At 46.7% G+C, this 15771-nt stretch overlaps 3 protein-coding genes across 3 annotated transcripts; 2 read left to right on the top strand and 1 right to left on the bottom strand.

Moving 5' to 3' along the window:
- Positions 1 to 1207: 1207 nt before the first annotated feature.
- Positions 1208 to 3758, bottom strand: N7525_000555 (SAM and PH domain-containing protein; the record flags this gene model as incomplete). The annotated part of the gene is made up of 3 exons (XM_061211610.1): positions 1208 to 3466; positions 3518 to 3703; positions 3756 to 3758. The coding sequence occupies 3 exons, from the start codon at positions 3756 to 3758 to the stop codon at positions 1208 to 1210; spliced, it is 2448 nt and encodes an 815-aa protein (XP_061070836.1).
- A 3407-nt stretch (positions 3759 to 7165) lies between these two features.
- Positions 7166 to 9359, top strand: N7525_000554 (Zn(II)2Cys6 transcription factor; the record flags this gene model as incomplete). Its single annotated transcript, XM_061211609.1, has 3 exons — positions 7166 to 7280; positions 7388 to 7588; positions 7645 to 9359. 3 exons carry the CDS (start codon positions 7166 to 7168, stop codon positions 9357 to 9359), a joined length of 2031 nt encoding a protein of 676 aa, XP_061070835.1.
- A 4436-nt stretch (positions 9360 to 13795) lies between these two features.
- Positions 13796 to 14437, top strand: N7525_000553 (uncharacterized protein; the record flags this gene model as incomplete). Its single annotated transcript, XM_061211608.1, has 1 exon — positions 13796 to 14437. One exon carries the CDS (start codon positions 13796 to 13798, stop codon positions 14435 to 14437), a length of 642 nt encoding a protein of 213 aa, XP_061070834.1.
- Positions 14438 to 15771: the final 1334 nt, after the last annotated feature.

Raw genomic sequence — 15771 nt, 5'->3', positions numbered from 1 at the left:
GGGCAGTTTTGCGTCGAAGTCACTGGTCTGCCCCTCCCGACCTCTTACAACAGGCTTCGACGGGCGGCTACGGGGTATGTATCCTGTTGTCAATTTGGTATACATAGTACGCCAGAATCTATCCAATTTTGTTAGACGCCAATCAGAATCCTTGTCTCTATTGCCAGTGAAGCAAATTTGAGGTGTGATAATCAACCTCTTCACATATTAACGGCGCTACTAGTCAAGGGTACGTGTACGAGTACTTCAATGTACAAGGAAGACGACCCAACGGGAGCACGAGATGGGAAATAAAGTGGACCCATGCAGTGTGATAACAAGCTGCAGTTAGGCGAGGGACCTGAGCCTGTGCATCCACCACTCCTCGCGAGTGTGTTACCGCCGTCAGTTAAATGGTGCGTCTGGTGACAGCCAATCACAGCCTTGATCACTCGAAGTTCCCCCTCCTGGGCAAGGAGCATGAGGTCTTCATGTGCGTGACAGAAGTTGAAACATAAGCCATCGAAGTTGCGGTCGCCCACACTGAGTAGCATGCTACAACATACATACTGCTTAGTCCGCTACTCCGTATGGGGTACGGAGTATTGAATGTTTATTCATATATATTTATAGTCTAATGAGTATGGAGTACATTTTCCTCGGGATGTGGAGTTAAATCCTAGGTCCCAAGCCGGGGTCAGTTGGGGGCGGAGATATCACATTTCTGTTAACATGCCACTCTCCCAGCCTCATGTGATCCATGAGACTAGGAGTCCACCTACGTATTACCGAATATTCCCTAAATTGACTGCTTGTGGAGATACATGTAGTAATATTCTTAATTATGTACCAATAATTGTGATTCATTGGAGCCAGCTCCATTTCTTTTTTTTTTTTTTTTTTTTTTTTTTTCTTTTTTTCTCTGCTTTTCTGCTTTGTTTTTCTGTTGGAAATAGTCTGGTGTGAGCCAATATGTCTTGTGTGACACCCCCGTATATGGATGGCAAAGAACATGATATAGTCAAAATGCTAGAATGACAAAAAGCTGGAAGATGAAACACCGTGTGACCCAAAATAGTGATACTCTTTCAATCGTTAAAAGGAAATTCGTAAAATCATGGCTTGTATGACCATAAATCAGCCGAGTGCAAAGGGTATAAAACAAACATGAGGAAATAGCAAAGAGTGTCAATGAATCATCCTGAATCAGAAAACAAATCCCAGGCGCCTAGAAGGGTTCGCCATTCACATTAAGAGAGGCACCACTCTCGCGGCCCTTTCGAAGAGCCTTGGCCAGCATCAGCTCGCGCATCCAGTCAATTCGCTCATCGCGGGTTTTGACGGAAAAGTGATGGGCCTTGCTACCATTGCTGAAGATTGTCTTTCGATCAAAGTTAGCGCTGCTGGGCGAGGGAATCAACGAGAAGGCAAACGAAGTGTCTCCGCGAGTGTCGTCTGTGCGCTTTAGAACAGTCTTCTTAAATGCAGCTGTCAGCTTGGAGCTGGAAGCAAGGGAAGAGCAGGCGACAGCGTAATCGTCGATATCAATGTGTTCGAGGGCCTTGGCAACCTGCTGCGAGTCCTCCTCATTCGTGTACATGGCGAGCTGGGTGCCGCGGAGGGCAAAGTGGTGGTCTTGCCACTCATGGCGCAGAAAGCGGGCATTCTTTCGCTTCTTCATCCAGCCAGCATGGATAATATCATCAGTGGGCTCGCCGGTAGGGGTGAAAGGATTGGGGCGGCAATGGGCAGCGCGGGGGGTGCGATCCAGATCCTCGGGGGTTTCAATGGGCTTCATCGTCTGGCCTTCGTCCAGACGAGTCAGAATGGGGGTGTTATTCGACGTGAAAGATGGCTTCTTCCGGTGATTGTCACACTTGGTGGATCTTGGACGGTAGATTGGATCGGCCGTTGGGTATCCGTATGGGCCAAATCGCATATCAGGTGGGACTGATTGCGAGAAGTTTCTCTCAACTGGGCCCAGTTGAATGGCTGTCATAGGAACATCAACCTCGGAGAACGGCGTGGACTGTTCGTAATGAGGATCCTGGCGATAGTACTCGGATGGAGAGAATGCTGAGTCTTGTGACACAGCAGACAAGTCCGAGGTGGGGTTCTGGAACGGTTGCTTCCTGTAGACAATTGAGGGGGTGATGGTGCGTTGCCCAGAAAGGCTGGGTGGTGAAAGAGCCGAGCCTACTGAGGTGTCATAACTGCTGGGAATACGAAGTCTGGGAAGGCTTCGGAGATTCTCAGCCAGAGTTCCCGGAGAGTCGGAGCCAGGGGAGGGGAATGTCTCCCTCGGGGGAGTTGAAGGGTCGTTGACTGGCCTTAGCCGGCTCAGGCGCTGGAAGTTCAAGAAGTTGCGGACATTCTCCTGGGCGTCCCGAGGTTGGACGTCGTGGAGCTTATCCTGGGAGAGAGGAAGATCGCCGGGTTGAACGTGACCAAGAGCATCAGAAGATGCGACAATTGACGGAGTCACATCTTGCTTCGGTTCCGACTTGGATGGCTTTGCGAGATTACGTGCAGTAGTAGCATTTCCTGGGTCACCTGTAACAACCATTGAGCTCCCCAATGATTCAACTGGAAGGTCCCTGGCCATGCGGGATAATCTTGCGCGCTGCTTTAGCCATTTGCGGCAGTCCTCTCCCTTGGAACATCTGTGAAGTCTGGGCAAGATCTGCTCGATGCCGACAATTGAAACTGAGTCTTCGGGTACAATGACTCGCGCTCCCCGGTGACGGCGATACTGCTGTTGATGATTGAACAGGTACTCTCTGTCCTTTCGTGCAGACTCTTCGTCATATGCGACTGGAGTGGAAGTGCAAGTGACACCGACATCAGCCATTGCTGACTGCGGCGTTGCCTCTCTTGAAATGGGCTCCAGTGGTGGAACGGGCGGGAGCTCTTTCTGTGAGATAGCGAAGCTCTCGCGCAGCTCGCGAATCGAGCTCATTAAGGTATGTCGCTTCCCAAATGATGGGATATCGAGTTCTTTCAAATCTTCTGCCTGCAGCTCCAAAAGAATCGATCCGGAGATATCATTGATAAAGAACTTTTCCACAACGTCTTGAGTCATATTTCGCTTTTGCATCCACGCAACGACATCTTGCGGGGTCCAGTTCGAGACATCGCCCTCGTCAGGTTGTGACGAGGCATTGTGAAGTGCTGCATATGGAGTGTAGTTCTGGGACTTGACCTTCCCAGATCGGGAAGGGACAGGTGTATCTCTCCTGTCTGGGCCAAGCTTGGATGCCGACGAATATAAATTTGTTGTAGCGCTATCAGGTGTGTCCGCATATATCAAATCAACCTCGACGCTTGTCTTGATTTCCACGCCATCCGAGACGCCGAACAGGTGTGGCCCTGTTGGACCAGCAACAGGATTTTCATCGAGATGGAAGTGAAAGGCTGTTAGGCCAGTAGAACACGGAGTCTTGATGTCATCTGGCGTCGACGCGGTGGTAGCACTTGCACTTCCAAACTTCAGAGTCTGATTAGTTGGTGAATTTCATAAAGCGATTCGAAGACATACCGATCGAACACTCCTGAGCGATGAATCCCCGCCTGACTCGGATTGTGAATCTGAATCGAAATCTGTGTCCAGGATCTCGGCATACTCCGAGGATGCGTTGTAGCCGAAGTCTCGTGGCGCGGAGAATGGCCCACACTCTTTCCCTTGGGGGTACTCGAATGTAGGAAGATAGTGGACTTGGGAACTCTAATGGAGGGTTAGTACATCATAAGTGGCGACAGAAAATCACTAAACAAACCATGTTAAATAGCTGATGAAAAGTCCAACCAAAATCCAAAGTAAATCCCCCGTTTGAGAGGGAAGTTGGAAAGTTGTATCAAAGGATTGGTAATGTATGGTATAACAAGCGGAAGGTGTGTGATGATATCAAGGCAAAGAAAATATCAGGCAAGGTATAATATTATTATCGTCGCACAGCGATGATTGTGAATATGTGGTTTATTAATGTGGATTGGAGGTGTTGGGAAACCGGGCGGTTGTCGGTTATATGTAGATGATTATGGGAATAGCAATTCTGAAAGTTGCCAAAAAAAGCCACGAGTCAAAAATAGCTTTAGACAGAATTTTCAGCCAGTCGATAGGATGTGATGGTTATGCAGTTGCATGAGACGACCAGCAACTGGAGAGGCCAGGGAGCAGAGGTAGTTTCCCCAGTCGCTTTGACTGTCAATGATTGGCTGGTCGCTGCAGCTCTCTCATCTTTACCCTTAATTGAGGTGCTGTAATTGGTCGAAAATGCATACAAATTGCACTTTTGCCAAAATTAACTATCGAGGGGTAAGCATACAAGAGGGGGGTTGGAAAAACCTGCGAGAGGCTAGGAAAAAAGACGCTACTGCAGTGATGGCCGCTCGGCACCCGTTCGACTGGACCTAAAGGCGTCTTCCCACGTCTTGGGTGGAGACTTGAAGGAAGTCGGGGCCAATAGTTTCTAGTTGCTTGTCACATTAGCGCTAAGGTAGCCATCCGATGGTTTGATCACACACGGGAAATGTGCCCATAATCCTTCCCATACGGGGCATTAAGGTCGATAATTATAGCAGCAAATGAGGGTTGTCGGTTAACTTGAACCCTGTAAGTACTGATCGTCAACATATTACCCCAAATTCAGTCAATAGCTACATGCTCTTATCGGTCCCTTGAAATGAAGATTGTTATATTGCATAATCTAACGTGGAAGCAACCTTGGAATTATTGTAGAGCTTTTTTTAGAATCCATGGGTACGAAGCCATTCTTGGTTAGTTTGCTCATTTACTTACACCGTTTCTCAAAATGCCCCTTATGGACCCCACAAGGAATAATCACTGACTCGAGCAGGTTTGAAAACTGACTGATCATCACATATGCAGACTACAAGTTCTTTCACATTGTCGATGCGACACTCCTAGCGGAATTTTTCTCCTCAATTCCTCCGCTATCTTATTACGACTCCACAGTAGTTCTAAAATTAAAGGGAAAAACGTGCACAAAAACACGTGCTACTTCTTATACCATCAGATGCACTTGTGTGTTATATCCCTTGGAGTATGGAGAGTATTTGGAATCCTTTTGCCTTTCTAAAGACGGAGGTTGCATTCAGAGTATTTGTGTGACAAAGTCCAAATTGTTATCGAGGGCGGCACAACATGACCGAAAGTATTTATCTTATGCCTAGAGGCCCTATCCAAGTCCATTCCCCCAATTTTGGATTGACTTAGTTGCCACTGTCTAGTTTATAATGCCTTGGCTGCGTACTTACCTAAAAGGCGAAAACTGTTCGATCCATGGATATTGACCTAGCTGACGGGTAAGTGCTTCGGAGCAGTGCAGCGTAGATACATATCATAGTTCAAGCATATACCTAGTAATTTAAGCTACTGGTATGCTACTCTACACGTTCCATTTGGGTAATCTCGTGTGATGGACAACTATTCATGCTCGGGATCAAATTTTGCATACCTCACGTGCCTTTCGTAGGGCCAATATGACGATGCCATCCCATTCAAGTCTCGTTAATGGGTAACTCAAGGCACGGGATTCCAAGCAATCGGGTTAGCTCGGTACCTGGCATATTGACATTTGAGCCAGTCAAGGATTATCTCAAAATAAGTCCTATTTCTATGTAGCAACGCTGTATACCACAGAGTACTATATCCTTCCACGTAATAGAATTAATGGCACCTTGTTGGATCACTTGACTTGAAGTGAATGAAACTCCTCTGTTCTATTTCGCTGGTAGACCGATAAACAGCGATGAGGTGATTGAACTCCAGGGCTAGGAAGTGCAAAGTAAGCCCAACAACCTGCCCAGGTGCCCCGGTGTTGGATGTCTTGCCATTGGGTTGAAGAGCAACAAACGATAATCCACCACCGAACTGTGCCGGAACTAGCCGAATAAGACCCAATTATGTCCCAATTGTCCCAAAATTCCGAATAGAGCGCTTAATGTGCATAAGATACCTCAAAATAGAAATATTTAGTCTTCCTTTGATCTCAATGAGAGATATTTGTTAAAAGCTATTATTAGCAAGAGCATCCTAAAAAGGCTAAATTATTCAAAATAAGGGATTATTATGAATGTATAACTAGTCGGGCGGTTAATTGTTGCTAATTAAGGGATATCCATAGATACTATCTGCACACTATGAAGGTTTCCCCGCCTCTGCACGGAGGACATTCGGTTGGTTGTGGATTCACCGTCCGACGCACAGTATGAGCTTGGACCACCGTCCGAAACGCTAAGGGCCTGAGGACCACCAGCCAATGACATTCAAAATATAGAAGCTTGGCATGCACCAGCTGCCGCCGAGTCACGCTTGAACTCCACTTTTATGTACTCACTATCACCAAATTGTGACCAACTAACCCGTCCAAAACCAAAGATTCCGCGACCAGAGAAGGAGCGGTCTACGGTTGTGCGATTCAACTCTAGGACTCATGCAACAAGAGATTGAAGGAAATTGAATCTGAAAGTTTGCTAGTACATGGTGGAAGGATAATGACTGTGTCTCCACATATTGCGGAAAGAGTGGCACGAGCAGAAATGAAAAGAACTTGTCATACGCACGGGCGATGTGATTGCATGTAAATCAACCTATCAGCGCTTGAGATGCACCGTCTCGCTCGAGTGAAGGACCCCTGGGGCTATCACACTTGCCCAGTCCCTTCTGGGGAAGTCCACAAGAGGCCGATCAATGCACATGCATATTTGGCCAACAACTCACTAACCCCTGCAAAAAATGTTCCCAAATTTAGGCCAGGTTTGGTGCCATTTGTTCCAGCCGCAAATCCAAATCCGATGTTCGCATAATCTCCCGGGTTGGATCGTCCAATGGTCGCTAACCAGGTCAAAAAATAGAAGCATCTAAAGCTGCAGGTCAGATCAAAAATTAGTCTTTAAAGTCGTCCTCCTCCAGAGCTATCCGGATACCTTCTGTCTCAGACCATTCTATCAACATCATCTCTATTGCATTGTGGAGACTTTGATAGACGGTTTAAGAGACAATATTCTTTCGCTTCCTTTTTGATTTGCCCTTTTGTTTCTCGAAGCCAACTAGCTCTGCTGGTAGCCCTGCGACATTTTACTATTCGTCATCTGTTGAACAGATCGATTGCTCGCCCAGCCCCGCACTTTATTATTCTTAAAGACACGAAAATCGGAACCCACCATGGTGAACCCAAGGACAACTACAATGCCGACGGCTATGACAGATGGAGTGCCTAAGCCTCCAACCCACAGTGGCCCTTCAGATAGGGGGAGACTACACAAGCGTTCGCGTTCTGGTCAGTTACCATTCAACTATAATCCATTGAGAATTCATGGCTTGTTGTATTTGCAAATGTTGTTGTGGTTTTCTCATCGCGGTTGCTGATACTATCGGATTTCACAGGTTGCTTCACATGCCGCCTGCGACGAAAGAAATGCGACGAAGGCCATCCCACTTGCTCGGCATGCACCAGTCTATGTCTGAAATGTGAATACAAGCGACCGTCATGGTGGGCAAATGCAGAGCAACGGAGAGCTCAAAAGGAAAGAATTAAGAACACGATCAAGCACACAAAAGCGATGGAGAGACGTGGATCACTTCAAGGTATGCAAATAGGTCGGGGAAGGTCGAAGGCGCTTCTGACCTAATTTCACTATCAGGTCATATGGATCGAATCCGCGCAGGGCTTGTTAGTGCAAGTCCACCCCTCATTGGAGAATATGATTTCAACCGCCCAAATTTGGGTGAGCCCGGTGACCCATTTACATCCCACCTTCACACGCCATCATTCCCTCCAGGCACATACCCACCACAATATGCTCCATATGAAGTCGATGTCAGGACCGAGCGACAGACCTTTGTCAATGATGTTCCATTACGACACGACTCGTCTGTGTCGACGTTCAGTGCAATGGGGCCGCCTCAGCTCCACAACACTCTTCCTACTTTCCATGGAGACGATTGGCTACAGGAAGACTGCTTCAGGCAGACACAGCCTAGCACTCTAAATTCAACAATAATTCCACAAGATTATGGACCTTCTTTGCCATACTTCCAAACAACAACAATCCCCGTGGAGGATCAGGACCGCCCACTGCTGGAACACTTTGTCGAACACGTTTTGCGCATGATCTTCCCTATCCTCGAAGTACACCAACAAAGTGCTGCGCGAACAAGGGTTATTTTGAGTGCACTTGAGACGAACAAGTCATACTTGCATTGCTGTCTCAGCGTATCTGCTATTCACCTCAAAACTACTATTGGACTCGAGGGCGAACAGATCGACCATGACATTATGAGACATCGTTACGAAGCAATTTCCCAATTATGCCAGTCACTGAACCGCGATACTGACCATGAAAATATCCTTGACGCGACATTGGCGATGATCTTCTTCCATTGCTCCGTGGGTGCACCGGACGACTCCCTGCCCGATATTCCATGGTGCGATCATTTCCAAGCCGTCTCAAGTCTGGTGAATAGGCTTGAGTTATCCTCATCGACAGCCCCACAGCCAAGCCCGAATGTAATGTCACCATTTAGCATGTCCCTTACCACCTGGATCGATATATTGGGGGCGACGATGCTAGGCAAGAGCCCTCAATTTGCTCACACTTACCGCTCTAAGCACCTGAGTGCAACATCATCTGGACTACGCGAGCTAATGGGGTGTGATGATCGCGTCATGTATCTCATCTCAGAAATTGCTTGCTTGGATTCCTTGAAGCTCGAAGGTCGGATCGACGAACTCGCCGTTCGCCACCATGTTAATGCTCTCGCCACACAGCTTGAACACACCGAACCTCCCGGCAACGTGCTCGCACACCCTTACTCGGTTACTGGTACTATTCAGCCTGAGCAACTCACTAGGAACATAAGCACAATATTCCGTCTCGCTTCCCGCATCTATCTATACAGCCTTGTTCCGGGCTTTGATCGCAACGACCCAGGCATTGTTAATATTGTCTCTGCAATCACCAATGCTCTCCAATTTATTCCCGCAGGACCCTTCGGTTTCGATCGATCTCTCGTGTGGCCACTTCTTATGGCCGCTTCCTTCTCAACGTCAGGATGCACATTCCGCCACGTTCTGGCCGAGCGAGCTGCCGCCCTCGGCGAGATCGGCGATGTTGGTGCATTTGGTCGTATGTATCGACTCGTTCAGGAGGTCTGGAGACTCTCTGACGACTCAGAGCCCCTTTTGGATGACTCCAATGGGCATGAATCTCAGTACTCTGTTATGAAACATGAGCTACTACCATCGCCTGGAGTCGGTCCTTCTAGTGCTCCCGCTGGTGTGAGACAGATCAAAAGGCAAAGTGTGCACTGGCGAGACATTATGGATCGCAATGGCTGGCGATACTTGTTGATCTGATATGACTCACTGTTTTTTACTTGATTTTCTCAAAGGCTTTTTGCCTAGGCGTTCGATTTCCCTCATAGTCTTTGGTCGATGTGTTTCATTCATGGTTTATTGGGTGGGTGCTTGAAGGAAGTTTTGATTTCAAATATTTGACAGCGTTCGATGATAGGAAGATGAGTCGATTCTCATCTGGGCATAAAGCTCGCGGCTCCCGTATTATACCACTGTCGTTTTCAATGTGAATGCCAATGATTGATTTTCAATTTCTTACGCCTTACTATGGAAGTGTTTCCGTTCACTAGGGGATCTTTTTGGAATTTATACATTATACCAAGCCATTTAGAATCTAGCTGTGGAGCTACGAAGATGGAAAGATTTAGAGGCTTACATTAACAAACATGGGGTAAGGTACCAGCAGAGAGATGTTATATGTTTTGACCTATTTTCTGTCGCATAGTCCTGAATGTGGCTCTGTCTCATATCTAATAGATACCTCTAGACAGTATTCTTCCGCTTAGATTAAGTGCCGTCTCGATCTAGGTATGCTTTATCTTATTTTCCGGGTTAAGATGTTCGGAAAACATAGAATAAATCACACTTAGAGACCCAGCGTTTTGATATCACCGTATCTCTATTTTTCATATTTAAAGTTGACTAGATCATTTCCATGACAGAAGACTTAGTAGCAACGCTCGATTATACACATTCTTGTCAGTCTCTCAACGGCATAATCAAGCGCCGAATTGGATAAAAATTCTGTCAGCTAACAGAAAATTGGCCGAAATTTGAGTGGACTCGTTCTTCCCTTCGCCTGTTTCTCGGATAACACTCGCTTTAACACTGGAACACATGTATTATGCCTCATTATCTACGTACTACCACTTTCTAGCATCTTCATACTCAACTGCTTACTCGGATAGCCAAATGAATTCACTCCATCGAAGGTTGGTCAAGTACCAGCTATCGTAACTACAAACTGCTGTTCTATATTTTGCAAGTTCAGGGGAGTGGGTACGCTGAGTCGTTATTGTGTACATACAGAGTAAGAGTAATTGCGGGAGAATTCCCCCTGGATGGGATGTTTCTTTGTGCAGACTGAGCCCTTCCTTAGTTTGAATACCAAGAATTTCTTCCTCCTCCGTATTCCTGGTAGCATGAAGTCTCAAGGTAATCAGCTTGGCAATACTATTGATAACATCCTCTGTACGTTCGAAACGCTGATATGCTCACATCATACCTAGGTATGCTCAGTCCTCGATTACTAGCCTCCCGTAGCATATATTCTTCGTCCTTCTCAACAACCACATTACTGAATACACTAACAGCTGCACACTCTATCATATAATATATTTGTTAGCAGTGTCCAACAACTAGACTTACGATCCTGTTGTCAGATCTCCTTACGGGATCCCGTAACCTAGCTCTTCTTGCTTCTCCGTTAGGACACATTTTATATATCATGCTCTTCGGCATCTCTTTCGCATATATTCCCTAACACCAATATTCCTGTCTCTCGCTGCATTTAAGCTCTTAACCCAAGATTGATCTCACATGTAAACTATACTACAGTGGAAGGACGCTTGATCTAAGAGGCCCTCTCGAAGGTACTTGAGTAGGGAACCTCTTTAGTCATATGAGTCAAACAATCGGATAAAACATGATGTTTCCATCCACGATCCTACACATTCCAAGACCAATAAGTCTAGCTGAGTTTGCTTTCCTAGTTAGAATACCAAGAATTTCTCCCTCCTCCATCTACCAGTCCCTGGTAGCATGTAACCCCAAGAGATTTAATTGGCAGATCAATATCGTGACGAGGTAGCAAACGGGATAATGCAGTATCGTATCCTGTATTGCGAGATACTATCTCTATGCTTATCTTGGTTCTTATACGGAAGGATGTAGTCTCGGCTATCCCCTATGCGTGTCTCTTGAAGGTTTGTGGCGAGACTTTTTTGGCTTCTGATAGGTTGTTCAAGGCCTTTTATACGAGGCCTACATTGGCAAACAAGCGCTCAATTTGCCACAATAATAATGAATCCATGTAGAATTGGATGATCTCAATAAAATCAAACAGGGAAGATGTGGGAAACACAATGAAGTTATTCAAAAAAAGTATCGTAATCATCTTTAGGAGGATTCTTTGACTGAGCTACGTGAGCTTGCAAAGCTTATGGATTACCTAGGTAACGCAGTGAGGCATTGCTTGCACGCAGATTGTCAGACATCTCTTACCCCTTTTGAGATCCTCCATGTATACAGAGAGCTCTCTCGCTCTTCTCTTAGCCCTCCGTCAAAGTCACCCAGCCCCTTCTAACTAGTCCCCAAAAGATATCAATCACCAAAGAGTTATGTGTGTCTTGCGGAGTCTGGATCCTAGAACAACACGCCTCGTGGGGATGCAATCACATCGGAACATGCAGCTCATCATTCGACGAGGGTGGGTGGCTTAATTTTCTCCGTATATAATCTGGGTAAACGATTCAAGCAACTGGTTCAACCAGTCGGAGGGGCTCAAGAGGTAGTTGCATGCCCCAATTCGTGCAGAAGACATTGGCGCCTTCACTATGCTGACGGTATTTAGCGCTTGTTGTCAGACTATTTTGGTGACACAAAGGCGCCGAGAAATGTTTCACCAAGCACAGCTCAAAGTTAAATTAGATACGCTGGTATGGCAAGGACAAAAATTGGATAGGCTTGCTTGAAGTGGACGAATGAGCTATGGAAGCTGGGCAAGTCAAATCCAGACCTCGAAATAGAAATGGGTCCTAACAGATCGAACAACCAGGGCGAAGCGCCTGAAGAAACAAGTCCTGCAGAGAAGACCCTGACTGCCGCCAGACTGGTTTGGAAGCAGAGAATGCAGGTGGAGCAAAACACTGCAGCTCTTCTGTCGAGTCTAAAGATGGTGTAAAAATGCCGAAGCATTAGGTCCCATGCCTTATTCTCCTTGATTCTCCGCGGTTACGGCAAATTGCAGATACTATTTCAGGAGATCTTATGCAGGTGCTGCAGAGTCGTTTCCTCGGAAACAATAACATTGAATCACCTAGTATGGTTCTAAATCAGCGTCAGATTTACCGTCCATCCATTGCATTAGTGTTGTAGTATAATTCAAGAACTTACTTGCGGTGTTGATCTTTGGATCCATCCGGTATGTAAAGAAGACTTTGGTAGAGACTTAAAGTAATAGGAGATCCAGAGCTGCAATATGTGTTAAGATCAATGCCTTTTGGTCGAGAACTTCGGGATCAGGAGGCTCCATGTCGTCGGTTATTTTGGGTCGACTATACCGCAGTAACCATGGGTAGTTTGACAATATCAGGAGCGTAGAATAAGACAGCAGTTATTCAAATGAGGCATCACAGCGAATTGTCTGTACGCTTCAAGATAGACGTGGCGCATAGCGAGGCGCTGGTCGTTTTATGACGGGAGAGTCCTGGACCTCGGGAGGAACCGCGCGCTTTAGTCAGACCCCAGGAGCGAACCACAGTGGTTGAATAAGCCGCGCCGGCCTCGACAGGGTGAAAGATGAAACATCCAAGAGGGTGGCTACTGTTTCAGGTTCTCTGTAGGCAATAGGACAACAACCATTAATCGCTGATCCTACTCCTGGCTGTAGCCACGCGGTTATGGAGGTGTGTGGTGAAGGATTTATAGAACATCGAAAGCCCACCAACCGTGTTTATATTTATCATCTCTATTATACAAGCTTTACAATCATCAGCTGGACTGAGTCTACTTCTCTTGCTCTCTGGGCCCCGGAACTTTTTGGAAGAAACAACTCCAAGACAGACAGACACTCATTGCCAACCCAGATAAAAATAAGCACAAGACGCAAAAAGACGTGCCCACATTTCCATCGAGACTTGTCGATCAAGTCTCTTTTCATTATTTTCAGGCCAAAGTACGGTGAGCAACGCAACTTCAAAAGAGGGGAGGAAGAGACCTCGGGAACTAACCGTTTACAGACTAGTGCTCTAGAAAATACACCGAGGCATACATACATTACATACTCGGTATCATTACCGTCTTGCACCATCCATACCGTTATTTACCGCTCGTTCGATACGTTACGACTGGGCCTTTGTGTCGCCCTGCTCCGCCATCATACATCTTGGGGTCCAAGTGCTTGCGATTCTCTCCTTATCCACACAACTGGCCTCCTGTTCCTTTTTGGTGTAGAAGCTTGAACCTTGTCTCGTTGATTGCTCGAACTTATTATAGCCTCGCCCCGCCCTTCAAAAACAACTTTGTTCTTGCGCTTCCCACACTGCCCTCGACGATACCTTGCGCATTGACTTGCAGTTCCTTTTTTTATTATCTTACCTGCCTCCATTGCCTCTTCCTTATTCCCTTGCCTTCTTCCAAGGCTTCCGTTATCAACTACTCCTGCTTTATATCTCTATTATATCTGCAGCGGGTTCCATTCCTTGCGACTTGACATCATGCCAACCAAGCCTGTCTTGCCCCCTCTCAAGACACCCAAAACAATGACGTTTCCTTCTGAGCTTCATGAAAGCCCTCTCACTGCTGGATCTGATTTCATCAAGCGTGAAGAGGGTAGCTCGACGCCAATCACTCCACCTCAGGCTTATACCGAGTTTCTAAAAGCTCTCACACCAGTCTTCGCAAGTCCTGTGAGCGCCGGCGTTGACTTTCCGAAGTTCAAATTCGAGAAACGACGCCCTTCCCCGATATCTGTACCATCAAGCGCAACAAGTACAGTTTTCTCCACCCGCGACAATCTCTCCGCCCGCGATAGTCCCAAAGTCGCCAGTGCCACCCTCCCCCCACCCTCCCCCGCCCCGAGCCCACAATCAGCCAGGCTCCCTACAACTCTACGACGTCTACGAATTCCACACACATGCATGTATTCGCCCGTTACGGATTCACCGGGAAGTGCACGCACAATACGATCTCCATTTTCCCCCTCCGATTGGAAGATCCGGTATATCGAGACACCGAAGAGTGCGAGCGGGAAGTCTGTTAGCGTGCGTCAAGTTGTGACTAGGACTGTTACATATAAGCGGACACATTTGGATCCTCCTCCCAGAGGAAAGCGCCGCAAGACTAGTGAAGACGTCTGATACTTGACACATGTATCCCGGAAGAGTTTTGGCTTCGGCCAAGTACTGGGCCCTTCTGCTTTGATTTCGATTGTCCTGCGTTGAGCCATTCAGTTCAGATTTGTTTTATTTTTGTTTTGTTCTTGGTTTCTGCTCAATTGTCGCAAGTCTAAGCAAGTTGCATTTTATTTCATTGTTGTGCGATCCGGTTTCATCTTGGGGTTCACGGGTATTGGCTTATTATTTTCCTCGCTTTCCAGGGATGTCCTGCGCAAAGAGCTTGGGTGGAGGGAGAATGGAGTTTCTGACGTGGGTTTCTCATATCCAATCCTTGTTTTTGAATACGTTGGCGGCGGAAAAAAGGTAATACCTACGTGGCTGGGTCTCGGAACTTCAGTGGGGGCTACATTTACTCGCTTTGTTTCCAGAGCTCTAGCCTACTTACTATGTATTCATTCACAAAAACACTGATTCAGCTTCTCCTAGTTCTTGACTTACAGACGTAATACCTTCTAATTGTGGTACCAATTCGCTTTTTTTATATATTTTTTATATATCTATTTACCTTTCCTGGCCAGCACGCGACTTGGATCTCGCGCGCATAAGGAGGCGCCATGATCAAAAGATATGGACCCCAATGGCAGACCGCAACATCTAGAGGGCGATATAGAGAAGCGAGAGCCAATAGGCCGTTTGACAGAGTCGTATTACTTGGGATTCAAATCCTTCAAAGCTATGCGTATCTTGGCATCTGGGGCCGAATATAGTATTTTTGTTACTTTGCGACAGGATACCATGGGTCTAGCCCCCGGGGACTAGGTGGTTCCACGTGTTAGCTGCATTCGATGGTGTTGGAAATGCCCCCATGTAAAGGACAAAACCCAGCAGTCAGGATCTAAGTTCCATTAAAATCAAACTAATGCACATGCAGCGATGGCTTCCGAGAGGCTGAAAACAGGGGTTGTCAATACACACAAAATCCCTAATCCACATCAACTTCAACAACACAGGAATTAAAAAGCATGGTACGGAGTATTTTGGGAGGCTTTTACGCGCTGCGTCCAGACTTTAGGGTATCTATGGAGACTGCTTGAGTCCTTCGCTACAACTAGCTATGACCCCTGAACCAGAGAACGAGATACTGTATGCATACAGTCCTGTCCTATCAGCTGCCAATAGCCCGTATTCGGCATCATAGGCTTTTCTCTTGGGCGTCATGTGAGCGGTAGAGATGCCCAATGTAAACATACTCGCATCCAGTGCGTAGAAGGCTGAGTCAATGCGCGCGAGGCTCTTTGATCTGTTGTCATGGCAGAACTAGTGGCATGGAACAGCTAATTGTGGCGACGAATCGC

The sequence above is a fragment of the Penicillium rubens genome, assembly GCF_028828025.1.
Source record: "Penicillium rubens strain IBT 27055 chromosome Unknown utg000001l_segment0_segment0, whole genome shotgun sequence".
Classification (NCBI taxonomy): domain Eukaryota; kingdom Fungi; phylum Ascomycota; class Eurotiomycetes; order Eurotiales; family Aspergillaceae; genus Penicillium; species Penicillium rubens.
Note: the sequence above shows the minus strand (reverse complement) of the source record. Positions and strands in the feature narration are given on the sequence as shown.